The sequence below is a fragment of the Scylla paramamosain genome, chromosome 35 (assembly GCF_035594125.1).
Source record: "Scylla paramamosain isolate STU-SP2022 chromosome 35, ASM3559412v1, whole genome shotgun sequence".
Lineage (NCBI taxonomy): Eukaryota > Metazoa > Arthropoda > Malacostraca > Decapoda > Portunidae > Scylla > Scylla paramamosain.
Window position 1 is genome coordinate 100,351 of NC_087185.1, and position 19,705 is coordinate 120,055.

At 42.6% G+C, this 19,705-nt stretch overlaps 1 protein-coding gene across 2 annotated transcripts in view; it reads left to right on the forward strand.

The window, feature by feature from the left end:
- Nucleotides 1-274: 274 nt before the first annotated feature.
- The window catches only part of LOC135090472 (splicing factor 3B subunit 3-like), a 29,880-nt gene continuing 10,449 nt past the window's right edge, over nt 275-19,705 (forward strand). The window contains exons 1-17 of one of the 2 annotated variants that reach the window (XM_063987209.1): nt 275-414; nt 5,114-5,299; nt 5,929-6,007; nt 6,454-6,624; nt 6,875-7,047; nt 7,462-7,609; nt 7,920-8,026; nt 8,260-8,370; nt 8,733-8,876; nt 9,121-9,286; nt 9,475-9,630; nt 10,311-10,462; nt 10,987-11,142; nt 12,606-12,761; nt 12,903-13,040; nt 13,416-13,538; nt 13,828-14,022. In XM_063987209.1, coding sequence (XP_063843279.1) covers nt 5,153-5,299; nt 5,929-6,007; nt 6,454-6,624; nt 6,875-7,047; nt 7,462-7,609; nt 7,920-8,026; nt 8,260-8,370; nt 8,733-8,876; nt 9,121-9,286; nt 9,475-9,630; nt 10,311-10,462; nt 10,987-11,142; nt 12,606-12,761; nt 12,903-13,040; nt 13,416-13,538; nt 13,828-14,022 — 2,322 coding nt within the window. In that variant the 5' untranslated portion in view covers nt 275-414; nt 5,114-5,152. The other variant, XM_063987210.1, reaches the window with a different exon arrangement.

Sequence of the window (19,705 nt, forward strand, 5' to 3'; positions counted from 1 at the left end):
TCTCTCTCTCTCTCTCTCTCTCTCTCTCTCTCTCTCTCTCTCTCTCTCTCTCTCTCTCTCTATATATATATATATATATATATATATATATATATATATATATATATATATATATAAAACCTAAATTCTGCTGTATTTGGAAAGTGGCAGTTTTGCATAATATTTGGAATAATTACATATGTACGACAATTTTACCAGAAGTACAATAATCTCAACCTGTGTAGTACGATAATATGGCCAAAACAATCTGGCAACGCTGAGTCCGAGTACTTGGGCTGCGCATAGCCGAGGCAGAAGTTGGGGAGGTGACGGTATTTGCTCGCTTCGGCTCAGCGTGGGTGTTGTTTACAGTGCCTCGTGTGTCCTATGGCCTTCTAAACTGTGCTGGCCCGACTTTCCTGACACCTGCTGATGGTCAGTGTTGGCTAGGGGATGTTTGGGTGTTCCTAAGTAGTAAGTAAAGCGAATAGTGCGCTTATAAGAAGTGTTGGCTGTGTTGTGTTGTGTCGAGCCTTCAAAGTAAGTTCTCGTAAGTTTTTTTTTTTTTTTTTGCCATTAATTCATATCCTGTATTTTAAGACGGTGTTTGTGTTTTTGATTAGTTCCTTGCCCTTTTTTTCGTTTTGGGTTAAGTGATAAATAAGACAAACTGTGTATCTACCCTGCGTGGCAGCATTGTCGCTCGCCCGGCACTCGTGGAGAATTGGGGGATATATATCCCCCAGGGGAATACTGTCTATATATATATCCCCCAGGGGGATATATATCGTGGTTCATATTTCCGCCGGGGGGAATTTCGGACAGGGGTAAAAACAGACCGTTACCCCAGGCTAGCTAGGCCTGTTGCTGCTGGTATGATTTGCCACTTACTTTTCTTGGTGATTTCTTGAGGTCTGCCCTCACAGTCGTGGTGGCCCACCTCTGCTGCCTGGCCTGGTATAGCTATAGATTAGGTCCACCCTGTCTGGTATGGAGTATGAGGTTTACTTATGTAATTACCTGTTGATATTGAGAGGTCCATGCCTCACAGCCCAGTGCCCCACTTCATTAGATTCAACTGGTCAGATATGGAGTTTGAGATGGGTGTAACCCTGTACTGATGGTTTTATCTGGCAGGCTACTCAAGAAGAGGTCTGGTCTCTTCTTGAATTTTGCAACAGAAGTGTGTCACATTCCTCAAATCTTTTGAAAGACCTTTGATAGTGAAGCTAGTGACAAGTTGTGTTTTGCCTTTGTGGGATGTCAGGCTGGGAAATGACATCCTCTTGCACTGTCTTCCTGCCTTGTCATTATAATGGCCTTCTATGGATCCTGATGCTGGACTGGGGACCATTTTTTTCTAGTATTTTCCATGTGTAGATGGCCATATTTCTTTCCTGCCTCCTTTGCTGTGAGTACAACTATAATGTCTTGAGTCTTTCCAAGTAGTCCAGGTCGGTCCTTCATGCCAATGATCTTCTTTGTGTTGTGACGCTGGACAGACTCCAAGGCTTGGATGTACGCAGCCTTGTAGGGGACCATAGCTGGCAATTATAGTCCAGGATGGGTTGAACCAGGGCCTTCCACAAGGGTGATGATACCACCCTGCACTTTTCCACGTCTTTTCATAGATGTCCAACCCTTCAGGAGGTAAACATATCACGCAGGGAAGCCACAGAACGCTTGACTTCTGATCTTTCTAAAATTTCTGATTGGGACAGAGCAAACTTGGTATTGTTTAATGCCTCAAAAACTCAATTCCTCCATCTATCAACTCGACACAACCTTCCAGACAACTATCCCCTCTTCTTCAATGACACTCAACTGTCCCCCTCTTCTACACTGAACATCCTTGGGCTGTCCTTTACTTATAATCTGAACTGGAAACTTCACATCTCATCTCTAGCTAAAACAGCTTTTATGAAGTTATGCGTTCTGAGACGTCTCCGCCAGTTTTTCTCACCCCCCCAGCTGCTAACTCCGTACAAGGGCCTTATCCGTCCATGTATGGAGTATGCCTCACATGTCTGGGGGGGGTTCCACTCATACTGGTCTTCTAGACAGGGTGGAATCAAAAGCTTTTCGTCTCATCAACTCCTCTCCTCTAACTGACTGTCTTCAGCCTCTCTCTCACCGCCGCAATGTTGCATATCTAGCTGTCTTCTACCGCTATTTTCATGCTAACTGCTCTTCTGATCTTGCTAACTGCATGCCTCCCCTCCTTCCACGGCCTCGCTGCACAAGACTTTCTTCTTTCTCTCACCCCTATTCTGTCCACCTCTCTAATGCAAGAGTTAACCAGTATTCTCAATCATTCATCCCTTTCTCTGGTAAACTCTGGAACTCCCTCCCAGCTTCTGTACTTCCACCTTCCTATGACTTGAATTCCTTCAAGAGGGAGGTTTCAAGACACTTATTCATCAATTTTTGACCACTGCTTTGACCCTTTTGTGGGACTGGCATTTCAGTGGGCATTTTTTTTATTGGATTTTTGTTGCCCTTGGCCAGCGTCCTTTCTACATAAAAAAGAAAAAAAAAAATGCCTTCCAGAGGCCCACATCATAATAACCTTTATGAAGTGGTGTTACTGTGGCAGTTTTAAGGGCTCTAGGTACTATGCCTCTGTTCAAGGATTTCTGGCACAGCATGGTGAGAGGTTTTTCTAGTGTCTGCACTGTTTGAGAAGCACTGCTGGAATACCATCTGGTCCTGGTGCAGAGCTATGTTTTAGGTCACTGATGGCCTCCATTATGTCCTCCATTATAAGTGATATGTCCAGTAATTTGTTTTCAATTCCAGATGGTTCTTGGAAGAATGCTTGTGGATTTATTACTTCTTTGGTATTGTCTGGTTTACTGAATACTCTCTGTTATTGATCAGCAGGTATGGCACAAATTTTGTGTGGCTTTGTTTCTAGGTGCCCATCTGACAGCAGTGGTCCTACTTGTGGTCTTACTTATGAGTATTGTTTTGCATAGTTGAAGAAGTATTTAGGGTTATCTGTTATTGTTGTTATTACCCTGGTTTCTTCTCTCATTTTTTTGGGCCTGTTTTGGCTAATATTACAAATCTGTTGTTGTTATAGAATGTTGCTAGTCTTTTTAGTAATGGGCCCTTTTTCCCATTAACCCTTACCATCTGGGGATGTATAAATATGCCCTGGTGGTTACACACTCCCATCTAGGGATATATATAAATGTCCTGTTTCAATTTAGTTTTCCATCGACCTAGGTCATTTTATGAAGTGAAGAAAATGAATGTGGGTAACCTAAGAAATTATTTTGCAGCCAAGAACATACTATTTTCCCATGAAAATTTTTCTTATTGTGCTGTGTGTGTGTGTGTGTGTGTGTGTGTGTGTGTGTGTGTGTGTGTGTGTGTGTGTGTGTGTGTGTGTGTGTGCGCGTGTGCGCGTGTGTGCGTGTGTGTGCGTACATGAGCACGTGCTATCTGGCAGTGAGGCATTCTCTCTCTCTCTCTCTCTCTCTCTCTCTCTCTCTCTCTCTCTCTCTCTCTCTCTCTCTCTCTCTCTCTCTCTCTCTCTCTCTCTCTCTCTCTCTCTCTCTCTCTCTCTCTCTCTCTCTCTCTCTCTCTCTCTCTCTCTCTCTCTCTCCCTACAGCCACCCTGAAGAACAGGGCATGGCTCACCAACATACCAATGTTGTGTGGCCGAGGACATAAAAGGCGTTTAGGATAGAAGGGGTATCCTTGCCAATTTGGTGGTTTTGCGTTAAAGATTGCTTGAGAAAGGCACAATCCTCCTCTACAAGAAGGCATAGGTTGTAAAATGATTCACAACCATCTAGACTGTTTACTGAGGGTTGAGAGTTGCTTTCTTTTTTGTTGAAATATTGTCAGATCATGTTCTGTCTATGAGTGTTGGAGAGGCATTCCCACTTCACTAGCTCAGCCATTCATCTATATATATAGTGTGCTTGCTGCCTCATTGTCACTGCTTGTTGTTGCGGTTTTGCTCCCCTGGGCTCTTACCTCCTTCAAAACCAAGCAATGTGTTCCTCCTCTGACTTCAATGACAGTACTGCCTCCCACTGGACCTTCCACCTGCTCATCAGTATTTGTTGAGAGCAAAGGCAGCTCTTCTCTGTATACCTTCAGCACACACTTCCTGATATTCTTACAGGCTGCACTCTGAGCCAGAAGGTCCAATCTCGGCAAGCAGAATTTTTCACATCAGTGACATGTACAGGCAACTCTTCCTCCACATTGTTGACAACAATCTTTGCTGTCACAGGAACACGGAGAGTCACACAGTGTCCGGTGACTCCGTACAATTTCTGTTGTGATGTCAGAGGTTCCTTGGAAGCCACCATGTTGTGATGAATGTCTTCTCAGCATCAGTGTCCATCATAAGATGGCACAGGCAGCCATTCACAGTGCCTGGTACCTAAATGACTGGTGAGGAGGAGTAGTAGCAGCTTATGCTGGGGATGCTGGCTGGGAGGCAGCCCTTGCACCCATCCTGGCCACCATTACCTTGTCCTTCAGCTACTGGCAACTGCCCCTGCTGTGGTGGGGGAACGAATGGGTACCGGTAATTCATCAAGCGACTGTGTCCTTCACCCACCCATACACTCACTCGTCCTGTAGCCCAACCAGGTACACTTCCAGCAGGTAGCTTTGAACCCAGTGGGGCTGGTAGCCCTCCTCTTCCTTGGCATCGCTTGCTGGTTTAGTGTTTGGCGGGCATGGACATGGCGGTGGGGTGTAGCAGACTCGATGACCCTTGCCAGTGCAGCCTTTGATCTGTTCCTCTGGTTTTTTAGTTTAGGCTTTATTAATTTTGGTTGTGATCTATACAGCTGCTGATTAGTTCAGGGTGTATTAATCTTGTCTGAGATCATATCTGGCTTACCATGTAACCTTCAGAAACACTTGTTATTTGTGTTATGGAGACTATAATGAGAGCATGACTGTAGTAACTTGGGACTTGTTTTATGAATGACTTGGGTATACAACAAGACTATGCATACTAACTACAGACTTGTGTCTTATAAATGACTCACTCATACAGCATTACTATATTAACTAGAGACTTGCCTTAGGACTGTCTAACCTATACAGCATGACTTTAGTAGCTGGAGACTTACCTTACAAATTATTTTTTCACCCATAGATACAGTGGTATTGAGGAGTGCCAAGCTTTGCTGCCACAATGTACCTCTACAACCTGACCCTGCAGCGTGCATCAGGGATCACACATGCTGTCCACGGCAACTTCTCTGGTGCCAGGACACAGGAGCTAGTGGTGTCCCGTGGCCGGTCACTGGAACTCCTGCGTCCTGACCCCAACACGGGCAAGGTAGTGTGGCAGAGTCTTGTTTGTGTTTCCTATTATTCAGTGTGTTTTTCTCGGGTTATTGAATGTTCTTATAGGAAGTATACTTATGATGGATTGATATGGCAGTGTTTAGTATTGCCTGTAATTCAGTGTGTTTTTTCTTGGGGTGTTAAATGTTCTGATAGAAAGCACATGATGGATTCTTGATAATGTTTAAGAGGAACATTGAGGTCATATGGCACCTTCAGAGGACAGAGTGCAGCAAGGGAAGTATATCTTATGATGGGATTTTATGAAAAGACTGAGAAATTAAAACAAATGATAGATTGAAAAGCTGGACATAACCTTATAGTTTTAAGGAAACAAAGTGTCATACATGTCATTGCAGACAAGGCAAAGTATTATCATTAGTGACAGTATTATTTTAACAGAGACATGATGTACATAATGATATTTAATGAAGGGAACAAGGTGTTATAGATATCAGTGTAGACAAGGCAGTGTACTAGTGTTAGAGACTATTATTGTGACAGAGACAAGGTGAACATACACTTGACTTAGACAAGACAGTACTAGTGGTAAGTGCAATGTTATTGTGACAGACACATATAGACCCACAGTTTGTATACCAACATTTATTCTGCTGGCAGGTCCATACCATCCTCACCACAGATATATTCGGTGTGATTCGCTCCCTCATGGCCTTCAGGCTCACTGGAGGCAACAAAGGTAAGAATGTTTGCTGATAAATCCAGTTGTTTTGTTCTTATTTTCATGCTCTCTTTGGCCTCTGTTTAGATACACAGAGGAACTGAGTGCTGATGTATAGCTGTGCAATATAAGGGAGACCCTTTTTTTTATAGGGGGGGGGATTAACTGGTATTTATTCCTCCAATATTTCTAGAAATAGAGCACTTATCCCTAATTCTTCATGTTCATTTTTTGTCTCATTCTTCTCACTCCTCCAGCATTGGCCAAAATAGAAGAACACATCTTTAAATCTTCATGTTTATCCTTTACTTTATTCTTGTCATTCCTGCAACATTCCTAGAAATAAAGCTCACATTCCTAAATCTTGACTGTCATGGCCCTTTCTCATTCTTCATATTCCTCCAGTATTCTTAGAAAAACACTAATTTTTAAATCTTTGTCATGACTTTCCTCATTCTCCTCAGATTATGTGGTTGTTGGTTCAGACTCGGGTAGAATTACAATTCTTGAATATAATCAGTCCAAGAATCAGTTTGAGCGCATCCACATGGAGACCTTTGGCAAGAGTGGATGTCGCCGCATCGTACCTGGTCAATACCTTGCCATTGATCCCAAGGGCCGTGCTGTCATGATTGGTGAGACATTTATACCTGGCCAGAGTACAGGGTTCTCTGTGCTTTGTGTTGTCTTTTTAGTTGCATCATTCCTGCTGGTGCAAAAGTATTTTCATTCTCTCTTGCCTTTAACTAGCAAACTCAGGAACATTGAACCTTTTTAATTTTTTTTTTCTGTCTTTTAAGATTAAGAGAGAAGTATCAAAACATCTGGAACTAAATCTAAATTCCCCAGTGATGTTTGTTACAAGATGCTCTCCATATCTCACAGGGGCTGTAGAGAAGCAGAAGTTGGTGTACATTCTGAATCGTGATGCAGCGGCCAGACTCACTATCTCATCTCCTCTGGAAGCCCATAAGTCCAACACACTTGTATATCACATGGTGGGAGTGGATGTGGGCTTTGAAAACCCTCTCTTTGCCTGCTTGGAGATTGACTATGAGGTGAGATATTGGATGAGGATGTACTTGGTTGATGTGTGGGGAAGGTTGTAAGTAGAGAATGGGGCTGAGTGAGAGGACTGCTGGAGAACTTCTGTCTGAATGGTTGCTTGGTATGTGGGAAAGGATTTATCCATGCCTCTTCATAATGAGACTTCCATACTATGCACTTACTCCAGTCCTGATACCACAGCAAGGCCACATAGAGCATACTGGTTTACCTCTGCCCCTTCATGGTGAAACTGTTCCCTACCCTGCACCTATTCCAACCCTGAGATCACAGCAAGGCAACACAGCACAAACTGGTTTATCTCTGTCCCTTCATAATAAGACTGTTTCTATCCTGCGCCAACTCTAATTCTGAGACCACAGATAAAATTGTATAGGAGACTAGTAATTCTACTTTCCCTCCAATAGGAAGCTGACACTGACCCTACAGGAGAAGCTGTTCATCGCACCCAGCAAACCTTAACCTTCTATGAGCTGGACCTGGGACTCAACCATGTGGTCAGGAAGTATCATGAACCTCTGGAGGAACATGCCAACTTCCTTATATCTGTACCAGGTGTGTGTGTGTGTGTGTGTGTGTGTGTGTGTGTGTGTGTGTGTGTGTGTGTGTGTGTGTGTATTAACTGAGATGAATTCCTGATTAAGTTGTTAGTGCATTCAGATTTTACAATTTCTGGGTGGGTAGCAATAATTTAGGCTTGTCACTGTTCATGCTATCCTCACCAAACATAAGAGATAAGGACTTAGCTGAAGAGTGATATTTAAACCCAGTAGTCATACCAGCAGACCTTACTCCAATGTCATATTGCATATGACAACATCCTAACCATTCGGAGAGGTTGTTGTCACACTTCCCTTGATTCCAGGTGGCAATGATGGTCCCTCGGGTGTGCTGGTCTGCTCGGAGAATTACATCACCTACAAAAACCTTGGTGACCAGCCCGACATTCGCTGCCCCATCCCCAGACGCAGGGTGAATGGCTCAGATGTGTTATCATTTCATTGTTTTATTTATTGACTTGAATTTTGTTCTACTTGAAATTGAGAATAGTGAGTTAGATCTCTCATAGTGATATTTTTAGCATCACCTTTCAGATTGTGTATTCATGCAATCTTTGTATGATAGATAAAGGTAGCTTCATTTTTTTTTTTTCACTCTTGCAGTTTCCTTGAATCTTACCTGAAATTTTATGTGTGAATTTTCAGAATGACCTGGATGATCCTGAGAGAGGAATGATTTTCATCTGTGCTGCGACACACAAGACTCGCTCCATGTTCTTCTTCCTTGCCCAGACGGAACAGGGTGACATCTTTAAGGTTGGTAGTTTTTCCTCCACTGTCATCTTTGTTGTAAAAAAATATTGGTACCTGTATTGTATTCAAAACACTTAGCTACTCTAAGAACTTTCGTACAAGTGATGCAAAGCTTGAATTAAATGCTGTGAGCTCTTCATAACTAGTGCAGGATCAGCTAAGTACACTGAATATGATGCGGTTAAATCATTAAAATTTGGAACGAAATTTACTGATCATGTAAAAAACACAATAAAACATTGCTTTGTATCTTCATAATCATTATTTCAAACCATTTATGTATACTTGAATCTGTTTTGTGTCTGCATTTCCTCTTCTCTTGCCAGTTTGTGTGGACTTAACCTGTGTATGTTTGTTCTCCACAGATCACCCTAGAGACAGATGAAGATGTGGTGACAGAGATCAAGCTTAAGTATTTTGACACTGTTCCACCAGCCACTGCTATGTGTGTACTCAAGACAGGCTTTCTCTTTGTTGCCTCCGAATTTGCCAACCATTATCTCTACCAGGTGTGTGTGTGTGTGTGTGTGTGTGTGTGTGTGTGTGTGTGTGTGTGTGTGTGTGTTATTTAATTTAACTGTACACTTGAATCAAAATCATGTCATTTCTCAGTATCATTCAACTTGAGTGGGCCTTTTTTTTTTTTTTTTTCCTTCTATTCTAGAATGTTTGTCCTCTTGGCTAGTCTTGCTCTTCCATAAAAAAGAAAAGAAAAGTACATGATAACAAAGCACAACTTTCCCGCATGCACAGATTGCACACTTAGGAGATGACGATGATGAACCAGAATTCTCATCGGCAATGCCCCTGGAGGAAGGTGATACTTTCTTCTATGCTCCCCGGCCACTGCAGAACCTGGTGTTGGTGGATGAGCTGGACTCCCTGTCTCCCATCATGGCCTGCCAGATTGCTGACTTGGGTGAGCAGGACATGAGTTTGAGATAAGAGGGATGCTGTGGCCCTGAAGTGAATGGGATAGGAGAGAGGGGGGAAATTGCAAGAGGTCATCAGGCCCTAATTTAGAGTAAAGAATTGCCACTGTTTGCATCCTTTTCACTGTCAGCTCTCTAATTTTCTCTTAAGTTTGATTGAACACTCTTTCCCCAGCTAACGAGGACACACCACAGTTGTACACTGCCTGTGGCCGTGGGCCGAGGTCTTCCTTGCGGGTGCTACGTCATGGACTGGAGGTGAGCGAGATGGCTGTATCTGAGCTGCCTGGCAACCCCACTGCTGTATGGACTGTGAGGAAGAGGAGTGAAGGTGAGTTGGAACAGGAGAAAAATCAGAGTGTGAGAGAAGGATAAGACAAGTTTGAGGAAGGTAGGAAGAGTTAGAACAGGACAATAAGGAAAGACAGGGGAGGAGACCAGAGTGTGTGAAGGATGATTAGATAGACAAGGAGTGAGGGTGAGTTGGAAAAGGAGGAGGAGGAGAGACAAAGTGAAAGACTACAGTGTAAGGGAGGATTAGACACATAAGAGGAAGTGAGAGATGCAGAGAAAGTAGGATTAATTTCTTTATTAATTCAAATATATCACCAATTGACAAGTAATTAGTGAACATTTATTTGATATCTTGAGGAATACAAAGTAATCCTAACAGTACTAAAGCACCACTCTTAATTTTTCTCTCCTTTAAAGTACCTCACTGCTGTCCTTCATTCATGTCCTCTTTGTGTTTTCACCCCCAAAGCACCATACTTCACTTTTCACTTAAAGTATCTCACTTCATCATATCATTTCACTTTTCTTTCCCCTAAAGCATCACACCATCACATTCTCTAAAAGAGATATTGTATCTTTCACTCACATTCCCTTCCTTGTGTTTTCACCCATAAAGCATCACACTTCACTTTTCGTTCTCTTAAAGCACCACGCTTCATCATAGTCTCTCATTGAACCAATGTATTCTTCACTCACATCTTCCCTGTGTCCTACCAGATCGCTTTGACTCTTATATCATGGTGTCCTTTGTCAATGCTACTCTTGTGCTGAGCATCGGGGAGACAGTCGAAGAAGTGACGGACTCAGGCTTTCTAGGAACCACACCCACTCTGGCTTGTTCCCAGCTGGGTGACGACGCCTTGGTGCAGGTAGGTAGCAGTGTTTTAGAGACAGGGAAAGGCCAGCAGCTTGAGTGGAGAGGGCTAGGACTGTAATTGCTTGAAGTACAGTTGTAAAATACAGAAATTGACAGACTTTCTTGATTTCCATTCAATGATTGCCAGGTAGGGTCTCTGAATGCGCTTGTGAATCCTGTCCATGCCCTCATATCTCTCACCAAAAAAGTAAAGTCAGAATATAGAAATTAACTTTGACTTTCTTAATTTCCATGCAGTGGTTGCCCAGTAGGGTCTTCTGAATGCTCTTGTGAATCCTGGCCACATTCTTGTATCTTTCACCAAAAAATAGTCAGAATGCAGAAATAGCGAAGCATGAATCCTGAAATCCAGTCAAATTTAGCAGGCATAACATTTACCCTAACAGCATAGTAACAGAAGTTAAAGTTAACAGGTTATATTGCTCATTGTGGTGAAATGGTAATGATTTGTCTCTCTCTCTCTCTCTCTGTGTGTGTGTGTGTGTGTGTGTGTGTGTGTGCGCGCGCGTGTGCAAGGTTTATCCGGACGGCATCAGGCACATCCGAGCTGACCGTCGAGTGAATGAGTGGAAGGCTCCCGGCAAGAAGACCATCGTCCGCTGTGCCCTCAATCAGCGGCAGGTTGTCATTGCACTCACTGGGGGAGAGATCGTGTACTTTGAAATGGACCCAGTAAGTGTGGACTTCTATCTATCTGTATACCAGGCCAGTAATCTCTCTTAGGGTGGCCTAGGCAAAGCACCACCCACACACACACACACACACACACACACACACACACACACACACACACACACACACACACACACACACACACACACACACACACACACACACACACACACACACACACACACACACACACACACACACACACACACGCTTTCACCAGAAAAACACATCAATGGAATATTTGGCTCTACATATAATTTGCTAGCAAATATCAGGGTGGCATTTAATTACCTAGACAAAGAAATGATGAAGAAAATCATAACACACATGATACGTCCCAAACTGGAATACGCAGCAGTGGTATGGTCTCCACACAAAAAAGAAAGATATAAGGAAATTGGAAAGAATACAAAGAACAGCTACGAAAATGATACCTGAATTGGAAGACCTAAGTTACGAGGAAAGACTGGAAGAAATTGGATTACCAAGACTGCAAGAAAGAAGGGAAAGAGGAGACCTGATAACAATGTTCAAATTAGTAAATGGCATGGAGAAGATAGACAGAGATGACCTAGTTGTAAAAGTGGAGGAAGGAGATAGACGTACAAGGGGACATATGAAGAAATTAAAGAAGAGTCATTGTTTGGGAGATATTAAGAAATACAGCTTTCCGCATCGAACGGTTGAAATATGGAATAACTTAAAAGAAGAGGTAGTTGCAGCAAAGAGTGTGCACATGTTTAAAGAGAAATTGGACAAATTCGGGTATGGAGACAGGACTAATTGAGCTTTGGCTCGGACCCTGTATTATACAACTAGGTAAATACACACACACACACACACACACACACACACACACACACACACACACACACACACTTCATTCACACTTGCCCCATTAGATTTACTTACATTTTACCTTGCAATAAGTTTTTTTTAAATAAATCCACAATTTTTAAATAAACCACACACACACACACACACACACACACACACACACACACACACACACACACACACACACACACACACACACACACACACACACACACACACACACACTCTTCATTCACACTTACCCCATTAGATTTACTTACATTTTACCTTGCAATAAGTTATTTTTTTAAAGAAACCCAGTAAATGTTATATTTTACCTCGCAGATCATTGTTTTTTGAAACTCAGTAACTGGATTTTGTTATATTTTATCCTGTACTAGTTTTTTTTTTTAATGGGCTCTGTAAGTGTGGATCTACTTGGTTATGCTTTACTTTGCAGAGAAATTTGTTTTTAAATGGACTCAGTAAGTGTGGATTTACTTTCTTGTATTTTACCTTGCACAGAAGTATTTTTTGAAGTAGAGTGTTGTGTGGTAGTGTTACATTTCATCAGTGCAGAGTGTTGTGTGGTAGTCATAAGACATGCTGTGTGACCTGATCTGATCTCTTTATTTCTCCACATTCAGACAGGACAGTTGAATGAGTACACAGAACGGAAGGAGATGAAAAGTGATGTCATCTGTATGGGTGTGGGTCGCGTTTCGGCCGGGGAGCAGCGGTCAAGGTTCTTGGCTGTTGGATTGTCAGACAACACCGTTAGAATCATCAGTCTAGACCCAAATGTGAGTCAAGGTGTTCCTCAGGCAATATTGATGTTGTGTCACTTGTCTCTTGTATTGTTTCCTCCCTCAGTTATTAGTCTCAGAATAGTGCAGAGTACAGCACAGTTGTTGAAGTGCAAAGGGCTGGTTTCTCTTTCACAGGACTGCTTGACCCTGCTGGGCATGCAAGCATTACCGGCTCTGCCTGAGTCACTTTGCATCATTGAAATGGGTGGACAGGAGTCAGTGGATGGGGAACCTCGCACTCTAGGAGCACTCTATCTCAACATTGGCCTGCAGGTGAGAGAGAGAGAGAGAGATTTCATGAGTATATTCAGGCTGAGTGTGTGAATGATATGTGTGGTGTCTTGTTTGGGCCACTGCTGTGAGATTGGCAGCCTGGTACATAGGTGAGTTCAAATTATGGAATACCAAACAAGGTGGTCACACAGTATTGGTAAATGCAAATTCCTTATCTCATGATAATATAACCTTCATTCAAACTGTGGAATACCAAGTGAGGGTCCAAATACTGCTTCCCTCAAGGTGGTCACACAGTTCTGGTAAACACACACTGGTTCCTTCAAGATGGTCACACAATACTGGTAAACACACACTGCTTCCCTCAAGGTGGTCACACAGTACTGTTAAACACACACTGCTTTCCCTGCACAGAATGGTGTGTTGCTTCGGACGGTCCTGGATGGCGTGACAGGTGACATGTCAGATACCCGCACTCGATACCTTGGCTCGCGGCCAGTCAAGCTCTTCCGAATCATCATGCAGGGCAATGAGAGTGTAAGTCTGTATTGCTGCATTTCCCACTTTGATTTGAGTGGTTTTAAGAGAGATTTCTAAAACTTATAAATCATCATACAAGGCAACGAAAGTAAGTCTGTATTTCCCTATTTTGTTCTACCTTTGACTGGAACTGTTTTAAGAGGGAAGTTTCAAAGGCAAATTTTTCATAATCCCTCTTTAGGGACTGGCACCTTCAGTGAACCTTTTATGCTTTTCTGTTGCCCTAGACCAGAGACTTTCTTACATTAGGAAAAAATAGTTACCAGAATGTGTTTCTCTTCCTCAGGTCCTGGCAATGTCGTCCCGGTCATGGCTCAGCTATTACTACCAGAACCGCTTCCATCTCACTCCCCTGTCTTACGAGAGTCTGGAGTACGCGGCAGGCTTCTCTTCAGAGCAGTGTCCTGAAGGCATTGTGGCCATCTCAACCAACACCTTGCGAATCTTGGCCCTGGAGAAGCTGGGAGCCGTCTTCAATCAGGTATGACCCCTGTTCTGATGAGAAAACTTTAACCTGATATGAGCATGGGGGATGAGAATGCAACACTGTGTTTATTTACCTAGTTGTGGTTTATGGGAGGGGAGTAATCTCATAGTATCCTGTCTCTATATGTATCCAGTTTGCTCTTAAAAGCATGGACAGTTATGACATTGACAATGTCTTCACTGAGTTAATTCCATTTGTTCACACTTCTATGAGGAAAACTATACTTCTTGATGTCTCTTCTACAGTTAACTTTCTTCAGCTTCTTACTGTGTCCCCTTGTACTCTGTGTGTCTGAATTTATAAAACATTTCTTGTCCATATTTTCCATACCATTTATCATTCTGTAGATGTGTATTAAATCTTCTCTCTCTCTCTCTCTCTCTCTCTCTCTCTCTCTCTCTCTCTCTCTCTCTCTCTCTCTCTCTCTCTCTCTCTCTCTCTCTCTCTCTCTCTCTCTCTCTCTCTCTCTCTCTCTCTCTCTCTCTCTCTCCCCCTTCCCTATTTTCAAGGGTAAGTATTTCCAACATTTTTTAATCTCTCTTCATAGGTTGACTTGCTTAACTCCGGAACCTTCTAAGTGACTGCTCTTTGTACTCTTTTTAATTTTACAGTTTTCCTCTTTTGTATGAGGGAGACCACATCACTGCCGCATATTCCAATCTTGGTCTTATCATGGAAATCAACAATTTTTTTTATCATTCTTTCATCCAAATATGAGTGCTATTTTTACTCTTTTTAACAAATTCATTGTCTCTCCAGTGATTTAATCAATGTGTCTGTCTGGAGTCAAATTTTCAGTAACTCTTACTCCCAAATCCACTTCCTCTTTTGACTTCTTTAACTTCACACCATTCATCTCATAATGATATTGTATTCTTTTCTTACTCTTACCAAATTCCATTACTTTACATTTACTTAAATTGATTTCCATTTGCCAAGATTTACTCCATCTATTTATCTTATTTAAATCATCTTGTGGTACCATGCAGTCATTTAAATTTTCTACCCTTCTCATCAGCTTAGCATCATCTGCAAATAAGTTCATATAACTATCTGTTTCTTCATTTATCTTGTTCACATTTATTACAAACATTATCAGTCTCAACACTGACCTCTGGGACACCACTAGTTACTTTCAGCCAAAATGAATTTTGGTCTTGTATTACAGTTTTCACCTCTATCATCCAGATAATCCTCCATCCACTCCAGCGGTCTTCCTCCAAATTTTCCATAATTTTTCATTTTCCATAGCAATCTTTGGTGTGGTACTTTGTCAAATGCTTTCCTCAAGTCTAAGTAGACACCATCCACCCATCCGTCTCTCTCCTGCACAATATCGATTACCCTTGAATAAAAGGACAATAACTTCATGGAACATGATCTTCCCCTCCAAAATCCAAATTGACAATTTACCAAAACTTTATCTCTTTCCAAGTGTTCCATTCATCTTTCCTTTATTGTTTTTTTTGCATAGTTTTCATACAACACTAGTCAAGGATACTGGTCTATAATTTAATGGGTTTTCCTTATTTCCTCCTTTGAATATTGGTCTGATATTTGCTCTCTTCCAATCTTTTGTTACTCTTCCCTGTGATAGTGATGTCACCACTAGACTGTGAATTTTATCAGCCAGTTGTTCTCTACATTCCTTCATTATCCAGTTTGATACTCCATCTGGACCAGTTGCATCATTTACATCCATTTAGTTCCATCATCTTAAATATTTCCTCATAACTAACTGGGACTGTACTTAGTATATTCCTCACCAACTTATCCCTTCCAGCATCAAATCCCTTCCACAGTAGATACTGATCTGAAACTATTGTTCAAAGGAGGAGGCAGTAGACACCTGCCGAAACGATAATTACTCCCAGTGAGGTCTAAAGCACTGTTCAGGGGGTGCTGTGAACTTATCATTAACCCCAGCTGTGACCTCACTGAACGTTTCCCTTTGTGTCTCACAACACAAGGGGGCAGTCACAGCCTGCCCTTTAAAGACAACTCTCTTCCTCCACAAAACTACAAGCATCTAATAACACACACACCCTTTACTCAAAAATTTTAAAATCATAATGGCAACTCCTACACCAGCCTCGGAGTCCCCATCTGGGGAGGGGACCATAAATATCCCCAGGTTGGACTGCCTTTCTGTCAACGACCCTAAGTGTCTTGACACCCCCATCAACTTTTTCTTCATTAACTTCTGCAACATTCACGGTCTAAGATCTAATTTTCAATCTGTAGAACACCACCTCTCCTCTTGTAAACCTCATCTTCTTTTCCTCACTGAAACTCAGGTGTCTGAGGCAACTGACAGTAGCCCCTTTTCTGTTCCCTCCAACTTTCTCTATTCTCATTTTTTATCCAAAGCTGGATGCTGCATTTATATGTGCAATGACTCAACCTGCTCTTGTGCCCACGCTCTTGAATCTTCCAAGTTTTCCACCATCTGGCTACTACTGCAGTCACTCTCAAACTAAATTTATCTGTGCTGTATACCTCTCACCTAACTCCTCTGACTATAAGAAATTCTTTGACTACTTAACTTCCAAAGTGGAGCACATTCTGACCCTCTTCCCTTTTCAGAGATCTCCATTCTTGGAGACTTCAATGTTCACCACCAGTTTTGGCTTTCCTCTCCCTTCACTGACCATCCTGGTGAACTAGCCTACAACTTTGCTATCCCCCACGACCTAGAGCAGTTGGTGCAACACCCTACTCGTATTCCTGACCGTCTTGCAGATACGCCCAACATTCTTGACCTTTTCCTGACCTCTAATCCTTCTGCTTATGCTATCACCCTTTCTTCTCCGTTGGGCTCCTCTGATCACAATCTCATATCTGTATCTTGTCCTATCGCTCCACTCCCTCCTCAGGATCCCCCTAAGCGAAGGTGCCTCTGGCATTTTGCCTCTGCTAGTTGGTGGGACCTGAGGAGGTATTTTGCTGATTTTCCTTGGAATGACTACTGCTTCTGTGTCAGAGACCCATCTTTGTGTGCTGAGTGCATAACAGAGGTGATAGTGTCTGGCATGGAGGCATACATTCCTCACTCTTTTTCTCGTCCTAAACCTTCTAAACCTTGGTTTAACACAGCTTGTTCTCGTGCTATACATGATAGAGAGGTGGCCCACAAAAGGTACTTAAGCCTTCCATCACCAGAATCTCATGCACTCTATATTTCTGCCCAGAACCATGCCAAGTCTGTTCTCCAACTAGCCAAAAACTCCTTCATTAACAGAAAATGTCAAAACCTTTCAAGATCTAACTCCCCTCGTGACTTCTGGCATCTAGCCAAAAACATCTCCAATAACTTTGCTTCTTCTTCTTTCCCTCCTCTCTTTCAACCATATGGCACCACTGCTATCACATCTATTTCTAAAGCTGAACTCTTTGCTCAAACCTTTGCTAAAAACTCTACCTTGGAGGATTCTGGGCTTGTTCCTCCCTCTCCTCCACCCTCTGACTACTTCATGCCACATATTACAATTCTTCGCAATGATGTTTTCCATGCCCTTGCTGGCCTAAACCCTCGGAAGGCTTATGGACCTGATGGGGTCCTTCCTATTGTTCTCCGAAACTGTGCCTCTGTGCTTGCACCTTGCCTAGTCATACTCTTTCAGCTCTGTCTGTCAACATCTACCTTTCCTTCTTGCTGGAAGTTTGCCTACATTCAACCTGTTCCTAAAAAGGGTGACCGTTCTAATCCCTCAAACTACTGTCCTATTGCTTTAATTTCCTGCCTATCTAAAGTTTTTGAATCTATCCTCAACATGAAGATTCTTAAACATCTATCACTTCACAACCTTCTATCTGATCGCCAGTATGGGTTCCATCAAGGCCACTCTACTGGTGATCTTCTGGCTTTCCTTACTGAGTCTTGGTCATCCTCTTTTAGAGATTATGGTGAGACTTTTGCTGTTGCCTTGGACATATCAAAAGCTTTGATAGAGTCTGGCACAAAGCTTTGATTTCCAAACTACCCTCCTACGGTTTTTATCCTTCTCTCTGTAACTTCATCTCAAGTTTCCTTTCTGACCGTTCTGTTGCTGCTGTGGTAGACAGTCACTGTTCTTCTCCTAAATCTATTAACAGTGGTGTTCCTCAGGGTTCTGTCCTGTCACCCACTCTCTTCTTATTATTCATTAATGATCTTCTAAACCAAACTTCTTGTCCTATCCACTCCTACGCTGATGATACCACCCTGCACTTTTCCACGTCTTTTCATAGACGTCCAACCCTTCAGGAGGTAAACATATCACGCAGGGAAGCCACAGAATGCCTGACTTCTGATCTTTCTAAAATTTTTGATTGGGGCAGAGCAAACTTGGTATTGTTCAATGCCTCAAAAACTCAATTCCTCCATCTATCAACTCGACACAACCTTCCAGACAACTATCCCCTCTTCTTCAATGACACTCAACTGTCCCCGTCTTCTACACTGAACATTCTCGGTCTGTCCTTTACTTATAATCTGAACTGGAAACTTCACATCTCATCTCTAGCTAAAACAGCATCTATGAAGTTAAGTGTTCTGAGATGTCTCCGCCAGTTTTTCTCACCCCCCCCAGCTGCTAACTCTGTACAAGGGCCTTATCCGTCCATGTATGGAGTATGCTTCACATGTCTGGGGGGGTTCGACTCATACTGCTCTTCTAGACAGGGTGGAATCAAAAGCTTTTCGTCTCATCAACTCCTCTCCTCTAACTGACTGTCTTCAGCCTCTCTCTCACCGCCGCAATGTTGCATATCTAGCTGCCTTCTACTGCTATTTTCATGCTAACTGCTCTTCTGATCTTGCTAGCTGCATGCCTCCCCTCCTTCCGTGGCCTCGCTGCACAAGACTTTCTTCTTTCTCTCACCCCTATTCTGTCCACCTCTCTAACGCAAGAGTTAACCAGTATTCTCAATCATTCATCCCTTTCTTTGGTAAACTCTGGAACTCCGTGCCTGCTTCTGTATTTCCACCTTCCTATGACTTGAATTCCTTCAAGAGGGAGGTTTCAAGACACTTATTCATCAATTTTTGACCACTGCTTTGACCCTTTTATGGGACTGGCATTTCAGTGGGCATTTTTTTTATTAGATTTTTGTTGCCCTTGGCCAGTGCCTTTCCTACATAAAAAAAAAAAAAAAAAAACTTCTTGTCCTTTCCACTCCTACGCTGATGATACCACCCTGTGCTTTTCCACGTCTTTTCATAGACGTCCAACCCTTCAGGAGGTAAACATTTCACACAGGGAAGCCACAGAATGCTTGAATTCTGATCTTTCTAAAATTTCTGATTGGGGCAGAGCAAACTTGGTATTGTTCAATGCCTCAAAAACTCAATTCCTCCATCTATCAACTCGACACAATCTTCCAGACAACTATCCCCTCTTCTTCAATGACACTCAACTGTCCCCCTCTTCTACACTGAACATCCTCGGTCTGTCCTTTACTTATAATCTGAACTGGAAACTTCACATCTCATCTCTAGCTAAAACAGCTTCTATGAAGTTAGGTGTTCTGAGATGTCTCTGCCAGTTTTTTCACCCCCCCCAGCTGCTACAAGGGCCTTATCTGTCCATGTATGGAGTATGCTTCACATGTCTGGGGGGGTTCCACTCATACTGCTCTTCTAGACAGGGTGGAATCAAAAGCTTTTCGTCTCATCAACTCCTCTTGTCTAACTGAC